Source organism: Esox lucius, chromosome 21 (genome assembly GCF_011004845.1).
Source record: "Esox lucius isolate fEsoLuc1 chromosome 21, fEsoLuc1.pri, whole genome shotgun sequence".
NCBI lineage: Eukaryota > Metazoa > Chordata > Actinopteri > Esociformes > Esocidae > Esox > Esox lucius.
The window spans coordinates 8,357,778-8,376,531 of record NC_047589.1 but is presented as its reverse complement, the minus strand read 5'-3'; the positions used below and the strand labels follow the sequence as shown (position 1 = coordinate 8,376,531).

At 40.1% G+C, this 18,754-nt stretch overlaps 1 protein-coding gene across 1 annotated transcript; it reads right to left on the bottom strand.

Moving 5' to 3' along the window:
* Window positions 1-709: 709 nt before the first annotated feature.
* LOC105019399 (oxygen-regulated protein 1) lies at window positions 710-18,590 on the bottom strand. Its single transcript, XM_020041623.2, has 4 exons — window positions 18,496-18,590; window positions 14,318-14,976; window positions 10,365-10,524; window positions 710-9,918 (listed from the first exon to the last, which is right to left on the bottom strand). Exons 2-4 carry the CDS (start codon window positions 14,957-14,959, stop codon window positions 2,168-2,170), a joined length of 8,553 nt encoding a protein of 2,850 aa, XP_019897182.2. The 5' UTR covers window positions 14,960-14,976; window positions 18,496-18,590; the 3' UTR covers window positions 710-2,167.
* Between the last annotated feature and the right edge of the window lie 164 nt (window positions 18,591-18,754).

Genomic DNA, 18,754 nt, shown 5'->3' with positions numbered 1-18,754 from the left:
AGTGGGTGGGTGTTAATGTTAGTCCCATGTGTCAGAACAGACAGTCACACATTTCCTTGTGACTTTCCTATCAGACTGGCTGATAGTAGTGAAGAAAATAATTGACGCTCCAAGTCATATCAACTGAAAGGACCTAGTAGCCATCCCAACTGAAGGGATTTTGCTCCAACTTAAATTGATCTCGTCACTAGGCTTTCATTCTGCGTCTTTGTTGATGGAGCGATGTAAACACTCCTGTAAGCGCATTCCACGGCTCTCCTGTCACAACACCGGGACTGCTTGATGGTTTTTTTCAGAGAAACAAAAGAGCCTTGAAACAACATGGATATTTCCTCAAACAGAGGCCGTGAGAAAACAGAGCTACGTTGATATTTCGTGCTGCTCTGATACTGAACTGGAAATGTTTTGAGGAATTAATGGACATAAAACTAAAATATAACTGAGAAGTGCAGTTTTGAGTATATCCAAAAATATCAAAATCCAGTGGTTAATTAAGAGTATAATTAATGATAACTTAATAACTTCCAAACACTAGATAGGAAAATATAACTTCCTAATGCAAGTTCTGCTGATGAGACATGAAATGTGAATATTGTCTAATATATGTATGGGAAAAAAATTGTCAGTGGAGTATGCTGTCTTCAAAGGGACAGACAAAGGATAGACAAAAACTATTCAATTTCTTGAGATTTTATTGACAAACCACAAAATGAAGTTAAGTAACATTCAATACGACAATTTACAGCTGCCAGAAATTCTAAAAGGAGTAGTTAAAGGTTGATATGTATAAAATTCTAAACAATATTTATTATGTCTATTATATTTGTAGATGCATAGTGTATGCTTTATTACTTAACTATTTGCTTTAGGTAGTCACTGCCTTCTGTAATGATGCAAGAAAAATGCATGTACTCTCTGGCCAATTTAATAGTTATACCATCCTGTTTACAAAATTGACCCCTCTAACAAACAATACAAAGACTGGCTTGATTAATGAAGCGGGTAGGTGGGCATATAGGCATTTCATTATTTGCACAGTAGTTTTGGCCGCCTATTTGGGCTTTTCACACACATTTCACAGAGCCTGTTGATGACAGCAAGTTAACAGGCAGGCCATAAACAGGCAAATTAAGGTGCAGTTCTATTGGAGTGCAATCTATTGGTCCTTGTCAGACAATTACACCAGGTTACACTCCTAATCGGCTAAAAACAAACATCAATACCAGTGGCCTACTTATTAAGTGGTCCAACAAATCCCTGTTTAGTAAACTTGAGTGGCTGTACTCAGATCTGAATCCGTGGAACAGTCTGTTCACAGCATGATTGCATCAACTATGTGATACCTTGTAGAATCAGCACTCAAAGTCTGGAGGCAAAGGGGTCTGACCCAGTAATAGATGGGTACACATTATAAATGAGTGTAAGTATTGAATACAATATTATGTACTGATAACATATTTTTACATCCTGTGAATAACTAACCATGTGCCTTGAAACCAATTCATTTGCTAATTTCAGTAAATTAAAAGCACTCACAAGGTACACACATTACACAGGCTTGACCGTGTAGCTTGTGAAAGCAAGTTAGGATGAGAGTGAAAGAAATTTCCCCTGTTGCATGACTGAGAACCTGATCTGTTCAAAGCCTTTTAAACAAGATTACAGTTACACACAAGATGTTCGTTCTTAGTACAGGCCACCTAGCTGCTCAAAGGGTGGAAAACACAGAACACAGAAAAATACATAGCCAATATGTTTCTGTAAAAAAACATGTTCAGTTGAAATATTTACAAAGTCATTAATAATATTAAAAGTTGAACATGGCATTTCACATAGTACAGAATTATTCATTTTTTAAATACACATTTCACATTATATAAAAAGCGAAGTGATTAAAGTTTAACCAATTACCAATGTGTAGTCCACCAAAGTTATTGTATAATGTAATTCTAGTTTATTTACAATAAATTACAATGTGCTACAATTTCATGCATTATATGCCATAGCAGACATTAGTTCAGGCACAAAGTAGTCCTTATCAAATGTATTCCCCAGGAAAAACTGAAAACATATCTATCTCGAAGAAATATATGATATCTCAAAGTACCTTGCCTTGTACTTCAGTAAGACAAAATTTCCATTGGCCGAGAGCCTATCGGTATGTTACTCAAAGGATTGGGCAATGCTGACCACAGGAGAAGTACAGCATCTCCAGCGCATCTGGCTCCTTTGGAATTTTCTTGACTTCGTTTTGACCTTTGCCAGGCTGTACCAAGATAACCTTTCCCTCTCCGGGGCATTCGATTAAGGGATGCACTTTATTATCTGATTTGGTGAAGTCAGTAGGGGCAAAAGCTGGTAACGTTCCATTCTTCTCTGACCTTAGTTTGGGTTCCTCTACCTCGATGACACTCTTCTTTGAGACGTCTTCTTTGTCACTGTCCTTGCTCAAGTCATCCTGGTGTGGGTCAGAGTCGCAGCCATGAGGCAGGTTGAAATACGTGCACTTCGGCACCAAAGGCATCACAGACTTCACTGTGTTCTCCAAATCAGCTTGGCCGAAAAGTGAGTAAGGGATGTCTTCTTTTGTGTCTTTGCGCAAATCTTCAGTCGATGCCGATGTGTTCTTGTTGATATCGATAGGCTCGGAGACAGACTTCCTGATCACGCTCTCTCTAAGGAGCCACCGGTTTTTATCTATCGGGACAGAGTCTCCGGGCCCGACCTTTGCGTTGAAGGCGATACACCGTGTTGGCTCTGTGTATGTGACAAAAGAGCTGGTGGCATTGAAGTATGATACATCGGATACCACTTTGCTCTGTGCATTATGAAATGGGGAGAGGCTGACCTTACCAATGAATTCTCTGGACTTTGGGAGAGTCATGCGCTGACTTTCACTTGCAGAGTTTTTTGTATCCCTTTTCCCATAAAGGCTTTCAATTGTTCTCCTGACAAAGCCTTTGGTGATGGATTTCTTTACTGAATCATCCTCACTACCAGAAATGTTTGTAGGTGTTGGCAATTGATGAGCACCACTGTCAGAAGAACCTGGTCTATTGTAAGACAGATCTGAATCTTTTGTCCTGGGTAGACTTGTTTGTCCATATTGAAGGTCCACAACACTTTTTGCCATGAACATTTCTTTTATTGACTTGACTCTATTTCCCTCAGACTCATGAGTTATACAGCCATCATAGCTAAATGCCAATGAGGATGGTAGAGCTGGCAGAGATGGCGCTACAGTCTCTGATGTATTTACAGGCCACCTTGTCCTTTTACAACAAGTGTTCAAAGGAATGTTGTCTTGCTTGTTGACATCCTTCATCACATGATAGGATGTGAGCACATCTGACGCGCCCTCATTGAAATTGTCAAGCTCGGCTTGTTTATTAGATAGGTGGGATAGGTTTGTTAAGTCATCACCATCTGAGACAGCAGGAACCTCTATTTGGGCAAACATTTTCATGCCAGTTTTCTCTGTATTTTTGATTTGTCGTTCCTCTACATTAGCAATTTTCTTAGCGAGTAGGTTAACACGCTCTGCTACAGAAGGTAATGCTTCCTCAAAATGACTGATGGATTTTGCTTCAGACTTTTCATAATTCTCATCCTCCTCAGAAGGCTCTTCCTCCTCAGAAGGTTCTTCCTCCTCTATTAAGATTTCATGATACTCACCAAATCTCTCCTCTTCAGGGTATGGCTCATAATCTAGGCTGAAATGTTCTTCCTCTGAGCTAGACAGCTTCTCTCCATAGTTTACTTGCTGCTCCTTTGAGCTACAACGATTACCCTCAATATCAGAAAGTTGTTCAAAGCTAGCATTCTGCTCGCTGTCCTTCCCACTATCCTTATCTACCCAGTCAGCACTTGAATGTGGTTTGACCAAGCTAGGCAGCATTTCTATGACAGTAGACTCTATTTGTGAAGTCTGCTTTATCCATAAATGAGTCTGCTCACTCTCCACCTTGATGTCTGCATCTGCATAGCTCAAGTAGACAGCATGGCTTTCCTCTTCTTCCTTGAAGCTAGCCTCATCTTCTTCATTGGTGTACTCTGTTTCCTCTCTGCCAACTTGCATCTCTGTATATTTAACCCCCCTCTCATGACTTGGATAATTGTTTTTGTGACATTCAAGCACTTCGTCTGAGCTAGCTTGCTCTTTTTCGGTGCTTGACATGCTATCCTCACTCCTGACATTTGTATCCACACGTTTAACCTTTTTATGGTCCAATTGGCTCATGACACAACCTTCCAGCTCTTCTTCTGAACTAGCCTGGTCGTCTTTAGGAGTGGACCTCTCTTCTTTTCTGACGCCTTGCAGTTCTTCTGGCTCCCTATGGCTTGGCTGATCCTTTGTGTGGCGCTCAGGTTTTCCCTCAGAGCTAGCCTGCTCCTCAGTGCTGGACTGTCCTACCTCATAGCTATCCAGCAACCCCATACAGTTTGAGTGATTCCCTATGTGGCATTGCTGTACTTCCTCTAAGCATTCCTCTTCCATATGTTTTTCTGACACCACATTACTCAGTGGGTCCTTAACAAGACATTCCTCCATTTCTGCGCAAACCTGGTCTTCTTTTAAGCTTCCTTTACAACTGAGCTGCAGCTCCATAGATTTTACCTCACGCTCCTCTTGACAAGGCAGGTTTTCAATGTTGTATTTCTGCTCCCTCGCAAAGCATTCCTTCTCACTGTCTATCAACTCAACACATCTAACCCCTGGCTCCTCATGGTGTTTTGGGCTGGCCTGGTCAGCAGAAGAATCTATATCATCATTACTAAGTTGAACCTCCCCACATTTACTCACCCTCAAATAAGAGTTCTCAATGTAGTATTCAGGCTTTTCCAATAAGCATTCTTCCTCCTCACTGCTAACCTTCAACACAGCACATTTAGCAGTTGGCTTCTTATACTGGTTTGTTTGCTTTGCATTGTGTAACTTCAGATCCTCCTCTGAGCTAGCCTGGTCTTGTGCAGTTGTCTCTGCATCACTGCCAACCTGCACCTCCATACATTTGACCTCCTGCTCCACATGTTCAATGTAATATTTCTGCTTTTCCTTTAGATTTTCTTCCAGAAAGCTTGATAGTATCCCATCCTTGTCTTTAGTCTCCACAGAACAGGTTGGCTTGTTCAAATAGCCATCATGCAATGCTAAACTGTAAGTGTGCTCTATCTCTGAGGATGTCTGTTCTTTATTCTGGTCAATCTGTTTGTCTCTACATTTAGCCTCTGATTCTTCCCAGTTTTCCAAAACAGTTTCAGAAATGTCCTTATTCTCTGCCTGGCAGTTTCTGTGACAAATATAATCTCCTTTCAAGCTTTGCTCTTCTAAAAAGAAGCAGTGATCTTGTGTACTGGTTGGGCTCTCCATGATTTGAGACATTTTGTTTTTTGCCACCTCTTTAGGATGATGAATATTTGTTAATCTTTTAATGATGGATTTAACATCCACATTCGCCTCATTATTTACAATGTTTTCAATGCCAACCTCTACCTTACGGACTGCAGGTGAATTGGCATTTACACTTTCCTCTGAGGAAGACTGTGCTTTTTCATTAGATTGTTTAGACGTTTCTATTTGATCCACCTCTATTTGTTTGCTCACCCCTGGTGGAAGGGCTGCCAATACTTCTTTGAGCTTTTCAGGCATATCAATCTCATTTATTAACTCATCAACACCCAATGTATTTTGTTCTATGTGAGTGGCATCCACTGGGCATGTCCTAAATAAGCAATTTTGCTCTGAACTGTTTGGTGTTGAGCTGCGACTTCTGACTTTGTTGTTAAGGTCCTGGAAACACTTCCAACTTCGCAGTAGTTGAGTTGAAGTAGACTTTTGCAATTCTGACAGACTATGCTTTAACTCCTCTGCATCCTCTATACTGGCAATTTCTCTCAGAGACTCCATCATTTTTAAAGCCTCAGCACAGCTTACACCGTTTCCATGTAATTCAGGTATGTTCCAGTCAGAAAAGCTTTCTTTTAAGGTAATAACAGACAAAAAGGCCAGGAGCGCTTTGGAGGAGGACCCAAATGTAGAGGCCACATGGGAAGAGAAATCAGGCAAGCTGTTTGACTTTTCTAGACAAGATGGACGATTGTTGTTTGTGATTTGTCTAATTGACTGAATTGAGAAACAGAGCTTCTCAAGTATTGGTTTCATGTCTGGCTGGGAAGGCAGTTTGTCTCTGTGTGATGGCATAGGTTTTTTTGTTAAGAGCCATTCTGCAGTGATCTTTGCTTTGTCTCCATGAGTTGAATTACCCATCTTATTATCATTTTTTTCTTCATGAGTCACTGAAGCGGAACCAGAAAGTATTGCTGTATTTTCTGTAGAGGAATCAAGGTGTATTGGCATTGACTTCGGCATTAATGGTGTTTGCCTGCTTTTTCTTGGTAATGGTATCCTCTTCCAAGTGGGACTTACCGGTGTTGGTTTGCTTTCCAGAGAGTGATTTCTAGATATTGACTCCTTTTTTGATTTGAGACTTATTGGTGGTGACACTATTTCCAATGACTGAGAATACGGTAAGAGTCTATTTTTAATTGTACGTTTATGAGGTACTGGTGTCTGTGAAGAGAGATAACTGGAAGCTGATGCTGTGGGTATCATTGTTCTTTCAGGTGAAATATTTTGTAATTTTTTCAAAGAATGATTTCTTGGTAGTGGTGTCCTTCCTTGTCTAGGACTGCGTGGAAATCTGTTATTTTCCAAAGTGTAATCCTTAGGTATTGAAGACTCATTTATTAGTGATGTATCTTCTAAAAGGGGGCTGTTATGTAGTATTTGTTCTTCTGAAGTTTTAACAGGATTTGGTGACTTCACCAAAGTTGGACTGCTGGTTAATGCAGACTTCTCCACTGACTCTTTTCTTAGTGATAGTTGCTTTTCTAGAGAGAGATTACTGACCAACCGTGTCTTCTTCACTGGACGTTTAGGTGATGATTGTTCTTTCAGAATCGAGTGGTTGAACAATGTTTTTTTTTCCAGTATATGGCCAGTGGGTGTTGGAGCATCCTCTGATAAAGGGGAGATTGATAAAGGCCTTTCTTCTGATGTAAGACTAGTAGGTGATGCTGACATAAAACATGAGGGACTACTAGCTAATGAAGCTACATCAAAGACCTTGGTGGATGGTGGTTTCATCTCTATCTGGGTTGTAGTTGGCAGAGATGTCTTCTCAGATGAGTGACAGTGGGAAATTGATGTCATACCCACCAAAGCATTTTCCACAGTAGCATCACTGGATATTGAAGATTTCTCCACTGAGGCTTTTCTAAGGGATAGCTGCTTTTCAAGGGAGAGATTACTGACCAATCGTGTCTTTTTAGTTTTTAGTTGTTTAGGAAATGGTGGTTCTATCAGAGTGGAGTGGTTGAACAATGTTGTCTTTTCAAATACATGGCCAGTGGCTGTTGAAGCCTCATCAGATGAAGGTCTTATTGATAAGTGTTGTTCTTTATCACCTAGACTACTAGGTGTTGAATACATAAAATACGAGGGACTGCTAGCTACAGAAGTCACATTAAAGACTTTGCTGGAAAGTGGTGACTTCTCTGTCTGTGTTGTAGCAGGCAATGCCATTTTCTCAGATGAGAGATTGTTTGACACTTGGTTCTTCTCAATTAAGGAGCTATTTGGTACTGATTTATTTTCAGATGATAGACCTTTTATGATTGATGTCTTCTCTACTGAGACATTCATTGGTATTGATGGGTTTTCCAATGAAGGATTTTCACATATGGATGGCTTTTCTGCTAAGATAACAGAAGGATGGACCGGAAGACCACTGGAGATAAGTATCTTTTCCACTGAGGGATTTGGGGGCAGATTTTTCTGTGCAGCATCAATGTGTAGTGGAGCCTTTAATGATAGGTCAGATGTTGTGTTTTCCAAAGTCAGATTGGTTTGTGTTGCAGTATTTGCAAATGTTCTATTTGCTAATTCATTTTTTTCACAAAATGAACTTCTTGTTATTTCCATATTTTGCTTTAAAACACAAGACTTCTCTTCTTCAATGTCCATTTCACAATTGATTTCTGACACATCTTGAACAACGTCGCCCTCAGTTTCAGCCTGAGACCTTGGCGTCTCAAGGTACCCAGTGTCCTCCACTGGCTCTGGGTAGACAGTTGGGAGGGCTTTCTCTAACCAGTTCTCCACATATTCAGTGATATTAGAAGTGGAGGATGAGAGTGCAGGCAGTGACATACTTGTGCTCAGATTATGAACCTCTTTCTCAATCCTTTTTTCTTCGTGCATGGACCTCTGCCTTTTGAGTGTTCCCTTCACCTGGATTTCTGTAGGAAATGTAACATGTAACACATTCTTCTGTAATGAAAATTGATTCTCTTTTTCATCATTTAGTTTTTTCACCAATGATTCTTTGGGGTTTTCAGTATTTAATTTGATTTCCTTTCCTTTTATTTTCTTTTGGACATTGAGACTTTTACTAAGTTTTGGTCCATAAATCTTCCTTATGGATGAATTGCTTCTAAAACCACCAGTTTTCACTTTTTTATTGTTTTTACTAACATCTGCTCTATCCTCTTCATGCCTTTTGTCTGGGTTTTTACTCTTAAGAACCTGGTTCTTCACTTTGAGCTTTGAGGTAAATCTCTTGACTTTATTCATACCTTTATTGGTGGAGTTGTTTTTGCTAGCTTTAGAAACCCACCCTGAGGTCTCATTGTCTTTGGTGGGTTTGGACAGAGGGGGTATCTGTACATTTAGTACGCTGTTATTTTGGAGAAATCTTTCAGCCTTAAATGCAGGGATGGTAAAGTCAGATGACAGAGACATGTCAGCCCTACAAACACTGATGGACTCTGAGGTTGTTGAAGGTCTACCTAGCTCCAGCTCATGGTCATTACTGGAAGAGAAGAGGGTTGTGTCCGAAGTGGCTGGTCTCCCATACCTCCACCCGTACATGGATACACCCTGGACAGTAAACTGGCTGTTGGCAAGGATATTGTCCTGACAGGTCTGCTGCTCGTATAAGTGCATAACCCTTTCTCTGACTTCTTCCTCACCATTTCGGATCTGTAGGATCTCAGCCATCCCCGATTTTAAAGTGGATTGAGTCTTACTGTAATTGTTGTTATGCATTGAGCCAACCCTCCTTGGTTTAGGTACTGGCCTGCTACTGCACTGTCTAACCATGCAGTATTCTTCCTTCATCTCTCCGTTCTCAGTCGTCTCTCTGTAGGTGTACGATCCCACTGTCCTCTCTTGGATCTCGTCTTCTGATGATATGTGTATGCTCTCCAATGAGGCCTGCTTCGGCCTGTATCTCCTGGGTCCCGGGGTGGGAGCCCTGCAGGGTGACACATTGCCCACGTGTGCTTTAGCATTTTCCTCATCATCTCTTTCCACGCTGATAATTCCGCTGGCCTCCGGGGGCGTGTCATCCTCATCACGTCGATCCTTCTTTTCGGAACCGTATCCATTGGCGCGGCCCGCGGCGCTGGGTTGCTGTGGTGGTAGGGCCTTGGACTCAGGAGAACAGTTCTCCAGCTCCGGTTCAGCCACGCTGGCAACACTGAGCTGGTTGTCCATGCTGGACCTGGTCACGGTGGTGGTCCAGTGGATGGTCTCCTCCTCCTTGATGGTCAGTCGTACTTTCATCTCCACGGTCATGCTGCCATCCTGGTTCACCCGAAAGGACTTCTCAATGTCGTCATCACTGGGCATACAGTCAGTTGCCCTTTCATCTCCATCTCCTTGGTAGGTGTCGCCGTCCGTTTCGGTAACTGACTCCAGTAGATGAGCAGCCCCCAGCTCCTCTGATCCGGTGTTGATACTAGGGAGGTTGCGCTGACTTTCCGCAATGGAGTGGTATATCTGATTCAGGAAGTATCTCTCTGACGATGGGGAGAAAAGCCTTGATTTGCCACTGGATACAGATTTCTTTTTCACTTTGGAGAGTTCGAAGAGAAAGAGAGAGCGTGCGCGTTTGGGATGATCGATGGATGTTTTTTGGAGGCACACAGACGTTTCAGCAGGTCCGAAATTCCCGCAAGCAGGAAGAAAGAAAAACACAAACAAATGTTATTAAACCAGATCCCCTGTCCAGGCTATTCATACTGCATAATGACTGGCCACATATGAAGTGATTGGGCCTATGTAGGTCATCCATGGTATTATGTATGATATTAACATCTCAGCACTTCCCCACTGCTTATCCTGTATAGGTACGCAGGAAGCGGATAGATTACTGCTGGACAGACAGTAGCGCTGCAGATTTGACATACAGAATTGCCTTAACAATACATTTGCTATATTCTCAAGGGCAGCTTTTAGTCAGAATGAGTCATTTTGATTTGTTTTCACACGGATTTCAATACAAAACATTGAGACTTACGGGATGCTGGTCGCTTTAGTCTTTTTGAGGCCATTCGTTTGGCAGGGAGCCATGTTGGACGAGAGGATTTCTGTGTCTTGTAGTTACTAGGTTTAAAGGCCTCCCGTCCAGCAGCTACTACTATCCCGGAGCATAATATCAGAGCTGGTAGCCCATCCACCTGCAAGCAAACAAATGAAATATTTTGATTCTGATATAAAGAATGGTCAAAATAGATTTATACATAATAACAGCTGAAAAAAATCATTGATCGGAAAGTTGAACAAACCACACATCTCCATAATACACCAGGACTACATTATACAATTTCCTATAAAGGTGCTACAGATGGGATTTCTACAATGTGGAAGTAAGGTGAATTACCAGAACAATATTCTAATTTAAAACAAATCTATATTTCCCCCGCAACATAGTCGAGGATCACAACTTGACTTTTATATCCACCAGTTTTAAACAGCTGTAAAATATAATTTTATTGTTGTAAATATATTTACAGTGATTTAGATGGTCAAATTATTCCCATTTTTGTTCAAGGTTTTTCACAATAAAAACTGCGCAAATAGTGGGATTTTTAGTAACCAAGAAATTAAAACGATTTCAACATTGGCCACAACACTGGCAGGTAAAACATCAACATTCCTTTATTACTGCAGATATTATGGACATTTAATAACAACAACAACAATGATTGTAGCACCATTATCCTTTTAGAGAAATACATTTAGTTGAAGAAGAGGGGGATAGGAAGTGGTAACATGCAGAAAAGTGGTGGTGCTAATACTTTCAGGCCAACTGATGCAGCCTATCGGCTTTACAGGAGTAGTCCAAAGCATGGGGTCGACCACGCATTTGCCACAAATGATTTTAGAATGTCTTTAATCTTCGTTTAAAAAGAAACCATGTATTTTTCTGTCCATTTGTTTAATTGCCACTGAATGCTTTGTAATGAAAACCTTGGGCTCTTGTTCTACCCTCTAATCTACTTTTCTCCTCCAATCTACCCTGCCACACCTCGCTTTCTTCCTGCAGTCTAGTAATGCAAACCATACCCTGCCGGCAATTATGAATACAACAATGTTAATTCAGTAAGCTATACACCAACTCAGTGGTAACCAAATGAAACATTTACCATCCTCTCATGACACAATTATTCTTAAACAGAGTGTGATTCTTAATGTATACTCATAAGATGGCACCCTCTACAATATCAGGTTCTCACTTTAGGCCCCTACCCATAGTTTAAGAAACCCTGCAGGTTTAACTGTAGCCTACATCACCTGGCAAATCTCCCTGTTTCTCTGACTTACACTTCCTTTGAAAGAAAACGTGCATATTCCATCGAGGGCAGTTTAATTTCCTCCCTTTTTATTAAAGTCATCTCTGCTCAATTCTATAGACCAAAATAATAAAAAGGTTTGTTTGGTTCGTGGATGTTTACTGATTCATAGCAGGGAGTTGTTCACCGCAGTCCCTGAGTGATTCCTGTTAACTGTTCCAAATTGATGTATCAGTTTAATGCACATCCAAAGACAAGCAGGCAATTTATAAATGTTCTCCACTGCAGAAAGGTGTCTGCAACATCTCCCCACACTAAGCCCTGCATTTGGTTTACAACAGTTACATTTGTTCTAAAGACCCTGCTAACTGCCTCACCGACCCACACCATATGCTCCCGTTTCATTAATTATCATACGATCATCTGATCATCATCTACACCATGCTATATGAATGTGACTGACAGCTTCAATGATAAAGAAAAATATAAAATGATAACAAAATGATCACAATAATTGTTTTCTCCAAAGGAACTGTGTTATAAACCAGCTCTGATGCATGCCATGGTGCTGTAGGGAGAGAGAGGATTTGTAGCGCTGGGAGCTCTCATTTGGTCGCTGCTAGCTCTTGTTGCGACACACAACTATAGTGACCTGTCACTTTGATCTCTATAATCTTTTTGGGGAGCGGCAGCAACAATTTAGGAAAACACGGGTCCATGATCTGTACAGAAATGCATAATTATAGATATGTGATGTATTCATTGTTACATATCCTGAATAAGTACTCAAAGCTAGAAAATGGTAGGTCCTCCTTTGCATGTTTGGGTATTATTATAAAGACCCCCTCCAACTAGTCCAAATGTACATTTAAAAAAAAAAGAATTACTCTAAATTTTGTAATGTCCATTTTACGATTATGGCCTTGTCTCCAGATTCCTGACCTAGTTCAAGAAATCGCTTGATCATAATGAGGCAAGGCAGCCCTTTCCGCCCTCTGTGAGACCCCAGGATACTGTTGGAGTGCCATGACCAGGATTTCAACTCCTGGGTGCAATAACATGGCTGCATTGCAAGGCAGTGACAGGTCATGCTCTTTTCAAATGTGTCATCAACATATATACCTAAAACTGAATTGGTATGATACATTGTATTATCAACTCATCAATGTGTTCAATTCAATAGATATTACACACCAGAGTTGTGTGTGAAATAAATCTTGACACTTCAGCAGGTGCAATTCCTGAGGTCCTTAGCAACAGTATCCCAGAATTCCTTCTCATTTAATAGGATGTAACAATTAAGGTTCTTAAGAGTTTTCCTTTGAGTATCTGCCAGTCATTCAAGGGTGCTGCTCTAAGTCCAACTATTGTGGATCAATCGGGCAACATGCTTTCATCAGTAGAGGCCATGTCACTATTACATGTTGAGCACATCACAGGATAAAACAATGTTGTGTAAAGAGTTGATGGCCTGGGGGTTTAGTTACAGTATTACTTGTGGTTTTCTGCTTTAACTGGAGCTTCCAGTTTTCTTGCTTTAACTGGGGATGTTTACTACCTGTTTTTATTAGTCTTTACCTTGCTAGTTTTTCTTGGTAGTCTTTACTACCTAATTTCATAAGTTAATCATTATTGACAATTTCTTTGCTGGTTTTTACAGCGTCATTTTATTAGCTATTTCCTACTTTATTATATTAGCTAGTCTTAAAAATCTCATTTAATTTGCTAGTCTTTAATACCTAGTATTTTAGTTAGTCTTTAGTACCTATTTCTATTGGCGAGTATACTACCATGCTAGATTTATTAGCTAGTCTTTACTACCTAATTTTGTTAGCTAATCTTCAATTCCTTCTTTATAGCTAGTCTGTACTACACTTTCATTTGTTAGTCTTTACTTAATAATTTTATTAGCTATTATTTAATACCTAGTTTTATTAGCTAGTCTATACTAATTTGTAGGGATGCACCAATACCGATACCAGGGCTCATGTACTGTAGAAATATGCCGATATTACGCACCAATACCACGTAATAGAAACAACTCGATGTTGTGTCACCTCTGGACGCATAAGTATAGAATATAGAACTCAGATAGGTAGAGTGGGTAGACGGAGATGTCAGCAATGACACAAGTGCAAGCTCTGCTCTGTTTTCAAGAGGAGGAAAGGAAAAACACAAAAACAAATTTCACACAAGCAACTTGATAAAACATTGTTAGACACAAAATAGCTTAGAGTTCAAGGAGTATGCTAATGCTAGCAGCGCAGAAACACAACAACAGCTAACTCCAACACAGGAGAAACAAAATAAAAATGTCCAGAGACATTTGGGGTAAAATATAAATTAAACAAATTACTATTTAAATAATACACTATATAAGGTAAATAATAGTACTTTGAGAAATGGTTACAGCTAATGTTTATAGGGGACAAAACTTTTGTTATTTTACTGAATAAATCCTACTTTATGCATCTTTGAGTACTTGGTATTGGTACTCTGTATCGGCAAGTACCTAAATATAAATACTTTTACTTGCACTCGGTCTGAAAAAAAGTGGTATTGGTATTATTTGTTAGTCTTTAATACCTAGCCTTACTAACATCCACTTTTTGCATCAGATGTTACATACTGTAAGTGTCAAGTGTTGCTAAAAAACAGGCATGGGGAGAACACATACCCTTCTTCCATCTGGTGTGTGTAGTTTGACCACAGGAAAATGCATCAACTCTGACACATAATCTAGCAGAGCTTCAAAGGTGGGAGTGGTCCTCTTCTGTAGCATCAGATTGTGCTTGACACTGGGGTCCCCGTTCCGGAACACCATCAGCCGCTTAGGGGTGTGCACAATCACAGGGGTGTTTTTGCGCACAGGTCTGCCGGCGTTCTGTTTGGCCAGCTGCAAGGCCCGACGCCGGGCACTTATGGGCCTGGCATGGTACCAGGGTGGCAGCTTCTTACTGGCCACCGCCAGGTTGATCGGTTTGACCTTCCGCTGGTCAGAGCAGATGTAGGCCTTCCCGTCCTCCAGTTCATCTAGGGTGTGCACTGCATGGACCCCCTGTGGGGTGGTGATGTTCCTCACTCCGAAAGGCAGCGGAACCTTTTTGGACAAGCTGTCCAGGAGGGCATCAAAGGTCTTAAATGTGCGGTTGTTTATGACCATTCGCAGGCCGCTAAACTGAGGGTCGCCACTTTTGTAGAAGCAGACGTGCTTGGAGGCGATCGGGTCGGTGATGTATGGTTGACGTGATGTTGTAACTGTGCGCCCACTCCCGGACGACTGGTCCTGGGGGGGCTTTCTTGGCCCAGCTTCACTCATTTTGGCTATTTAATAGGCTACGGAGACAAAGAGGAAATTGATTATATTTATTTAATTTGAATAAATCATTATAAACAGTAGTTATTTCATTTTTATAGGAACAGATGGGTTGGACACTTTTGAATACAACTGCATTGCACAATAAGCCATAATATTTAGAGATTTGTTTTTGATCTTATCTAATTTGTGCACAAATCACAAAATAGATTTGGACAGTGTTAACTGGGCGACTCCCATCAAGGATGTTCTTCCAGATTGTTCCAGTGTTCACAATATCATTACGAGTTGTATAAAACACACTGCTTAAACATTGCTAGGCGGGATTTATTGGACAGGTCCTTGGATGGCTTCATTCATTATGGGTCCAAAATCACAAGTTACTAACCAGTAGGGTATTCTATGTTGTGTAAACAATTCTGAAAATGTACAGTGGATACAAAAAGTCACCTATAACATGAACAATTCAATTGAAAAACAAACTGAGGGGAAAAAATAAAAATAAAAAACACAATAACCTGGTTGCATAAGTGTGTGCACACCCTTAAACTAATACTTTGTTGAAGCACCTTTTGAGTTTATTACAGCACTCAGTCTTTTTGGATAGGAGTCTATTAGCATGGCATATCTTGACGTGACAATATTTGCCCACTCTTCTTTGCAAAAGCGCTCCAAATCTGTCAGATTGCGAGGAGATCTCCTGTGCAAAGCCCTCTTCAGATCACCCCACAGATGTTCAATTGGATTCAGGTCTGGGCTCTGACTGTGCCATTCCAAAACGTTAATCTTCTTCTGGTGAAGCCATGCTTTTGGGGATTTGGATGTGTTCTTTGGGTCGCTGTCGTGCTGAAAGGTGAACGTCCACTTCATCTTCAGCTTTCTAACGGACGCCTGAAGGTTTTGTGCCAAAATTGCCTGGTATTTGGAACGGTTCATAATTCCCTTCACCCTGACTAAGGCCCCGGTTCCAGCTGAAGAATAACAGCCCCAAAGCATGATGCTGCCACCACCATGCTTCACTGTGGGTATGGTGTTCTTTGGGTGATGTGCAGTGTTGTTTTTGTGCCAAACATACCTTTTGGAATTATGGCCAAAAAGTTCAACCTTGGTTTCATCGGACCACAACACATTTTCCCACATGCTTTTGGGAGACTTGTTTGTTTTTACAAACTTCCGCTGGGCTTGGATGTTTTTATTTGTAAGAAAAGGCTTTCATTTTGCCACCCTACCCCATAACCTGTTCATATGAAGAATATGGGAGATTGTTGTCAAATGTAGCACACAACCAGTACTTGCCAGAAATTCCTGCAGTTCCTTTAATGTTGCTGTAGGTCTCTTGGAAGCCTCCCTGACCAGTTTTCTTCTCGTCTTTTCATAAATTTTGGAGGGACGTCCAATTCTTGGTAATGTCTCTGTTGTGCCATATTTTCTCCACTTGATGATGAGTGTCTTCACTGTTTTCCATGGTATATGAAAATTATTTTGTACCCTTCTCCTGACTGATAACTTTCAACAGTGAGTTCCCTCTGATGCTTTGGAAGCTCTCTGCAGGCAATGGCTTTTGCTCTGAGATGCAGCTAAGAAAATCCTACTAGAACAGCTGAACTTTATTTGTGATTAATCAGAGTCACTTTAAATGACGGCAGGTGTGTAATGACTTCTATTTAACATGAGTTTGAATGTGATTGGTTAATACTGAACACAGCCACATTCTCAGTTATAAGAGGGTGTGCATACTTATGCAACCAGGTTATTGTAAGGTTTTTATTTTTCATTTTCTCCCCTCAAAGATTTCAGTTTTTTTTCCAATTGAATTGTTGACTTTATAGGTCACATTAAAAGTGGAAAAAGTTCTGACATGATTTATCTTTGTCTCATATTAGTAAAGAGCTGCATTCTGGGGCCCTTAAAAACAGGGATCAAGTGCATAATCTTGGTGTTTTTGACTCAGGCCTCACATTTAACAGTCATATCAAAGCGGTCACCAAAACTGCATTCTATCATCTAAAAAATATAGCCAGAATCAAAGGCTTGTTGTCCCAAAAAGACCAAGAGAAGCTCATCCATGCTTTTATCTCTAGTAGGGTTGACTACTGGAATGGCCTCTTAACTGGACTTTCGAAAAAGACTGTAAAACAACTGCAGCTCATTCAGAATGCAGAATGTTAACCAGGACCAAGAGAAAGAGAGCACATCACTCTGGTTCTTAAATCTTTGCACTGGCTTCCAGTCAGTTATAGAATAGATTTCAAATAAGTGCTTTCAGTTCATAAATATCTGAATGGTTTAGGACCCGAATACATTTCTGATATGTTTGCAGACTATAAACCGAGCAGGGCTCTTAGATCCATGAACACAGGTCAGCTAATAGAGCCCAGATTCCAAACTAAACATGGAGAAGTTGCGTTTAGCACTTTGCTGTACAAAACTGGAATAAACTACCAGAAGATTTTAGACGTGCCCCAAACGTATCATTTTAGAAATCCATGTTAAAAACACTTCTCTTCTCACGTGCCTGACTGAGCACTTAAACTTAACCACACTGTTTAGCCTTATAGCTTCCCACTTTTAATCTTTATATGTTTTCTTATTGTATTTTTTATTATTATGATGTATTCATTTGCTTTGATGTTTTCATTTGAGTATTTGTTTTTATGTTATTGTTATCATATATTTTTCTTTGTAAAGCACATTGAATTGCTTCGATGTATGAATTGCTCTATATAAATAAACTTGCTTGCTTGCATTCTTTCGCATCACAAAAACCTGGCATTTTAACAAATGCTATGCAAGTAAGTGCTGTGCAAAATTAATTGAATAGTCTGGGGGAAAATGTAGCAATTGTGTAAGCTCATGTACTTGAATTGTATAAAAAAACAGTACCTTTAAAGGAGGTTAACACATGATGATTATAGACCTATCACCAGGGACAGGTCCCATTACCAATGTTCATTATGGATGAACATTAAGGATTTCAAAAGAACAAAGTCACAGCATTTACTTCTAGCTATTTCTCCCATTAAGTCTAGTTGTTTACTGGTCCAATTAAACTAGAAGCAGATTGAATGATGTAATGAGGGCATATGTTGTTTTCTTCAAGGAGTATGTCAGGTTAATGACATGTTCAATTACTTAATTATCCATATACAGGCTTTTACTGAATACAACATTGAAACAACATTGTTAATTATATTTCAAACTATTTAGTCTTTGGGTGATATCAAATAAGTGGAAGATAGTTTAGACTCATTGAGCCAACTTCTAAACAGGATCTTACACAAATAGAAATGTGTGCATATGTTTTTATTTATTGCATTTATTCATATCCATCACAAAAGTAGCATTAATGTCACTATTATATGGATTATATATCAGTGTATTACCTAATGGTTTACCAATCTTGTACCTACAAGGTAGATACACAAAGTAGAGATTAACCTGATCAGAGGTGTATCAATTTATTTTCAATTACAAGAAAGCCAACACATGTAGCTGAATGTAACAAGACAACAACAACATAAGATATTGAGTAAACTCACGTAATATTCCATGATAAAAGTCCCAGAAATCTCAGTTGGTGTATCCACAATAGTATCCAGAAAATGTTGTCCCGCGCTTTGCATTATGGCTACTGTTGGCCAGCTCTGCGTTCGCAGCGAACGGTTATTTCGGGAAGCAACATCATGGTTAATTTGCCTAATCTTTACTCAAAAGATAATCTCCCCTACGACAGTGCAGTGTGTGAAGTGAGGGACTGTAGGTGATAGGCCTACCCAAGATCAAAGAATACAATTAATT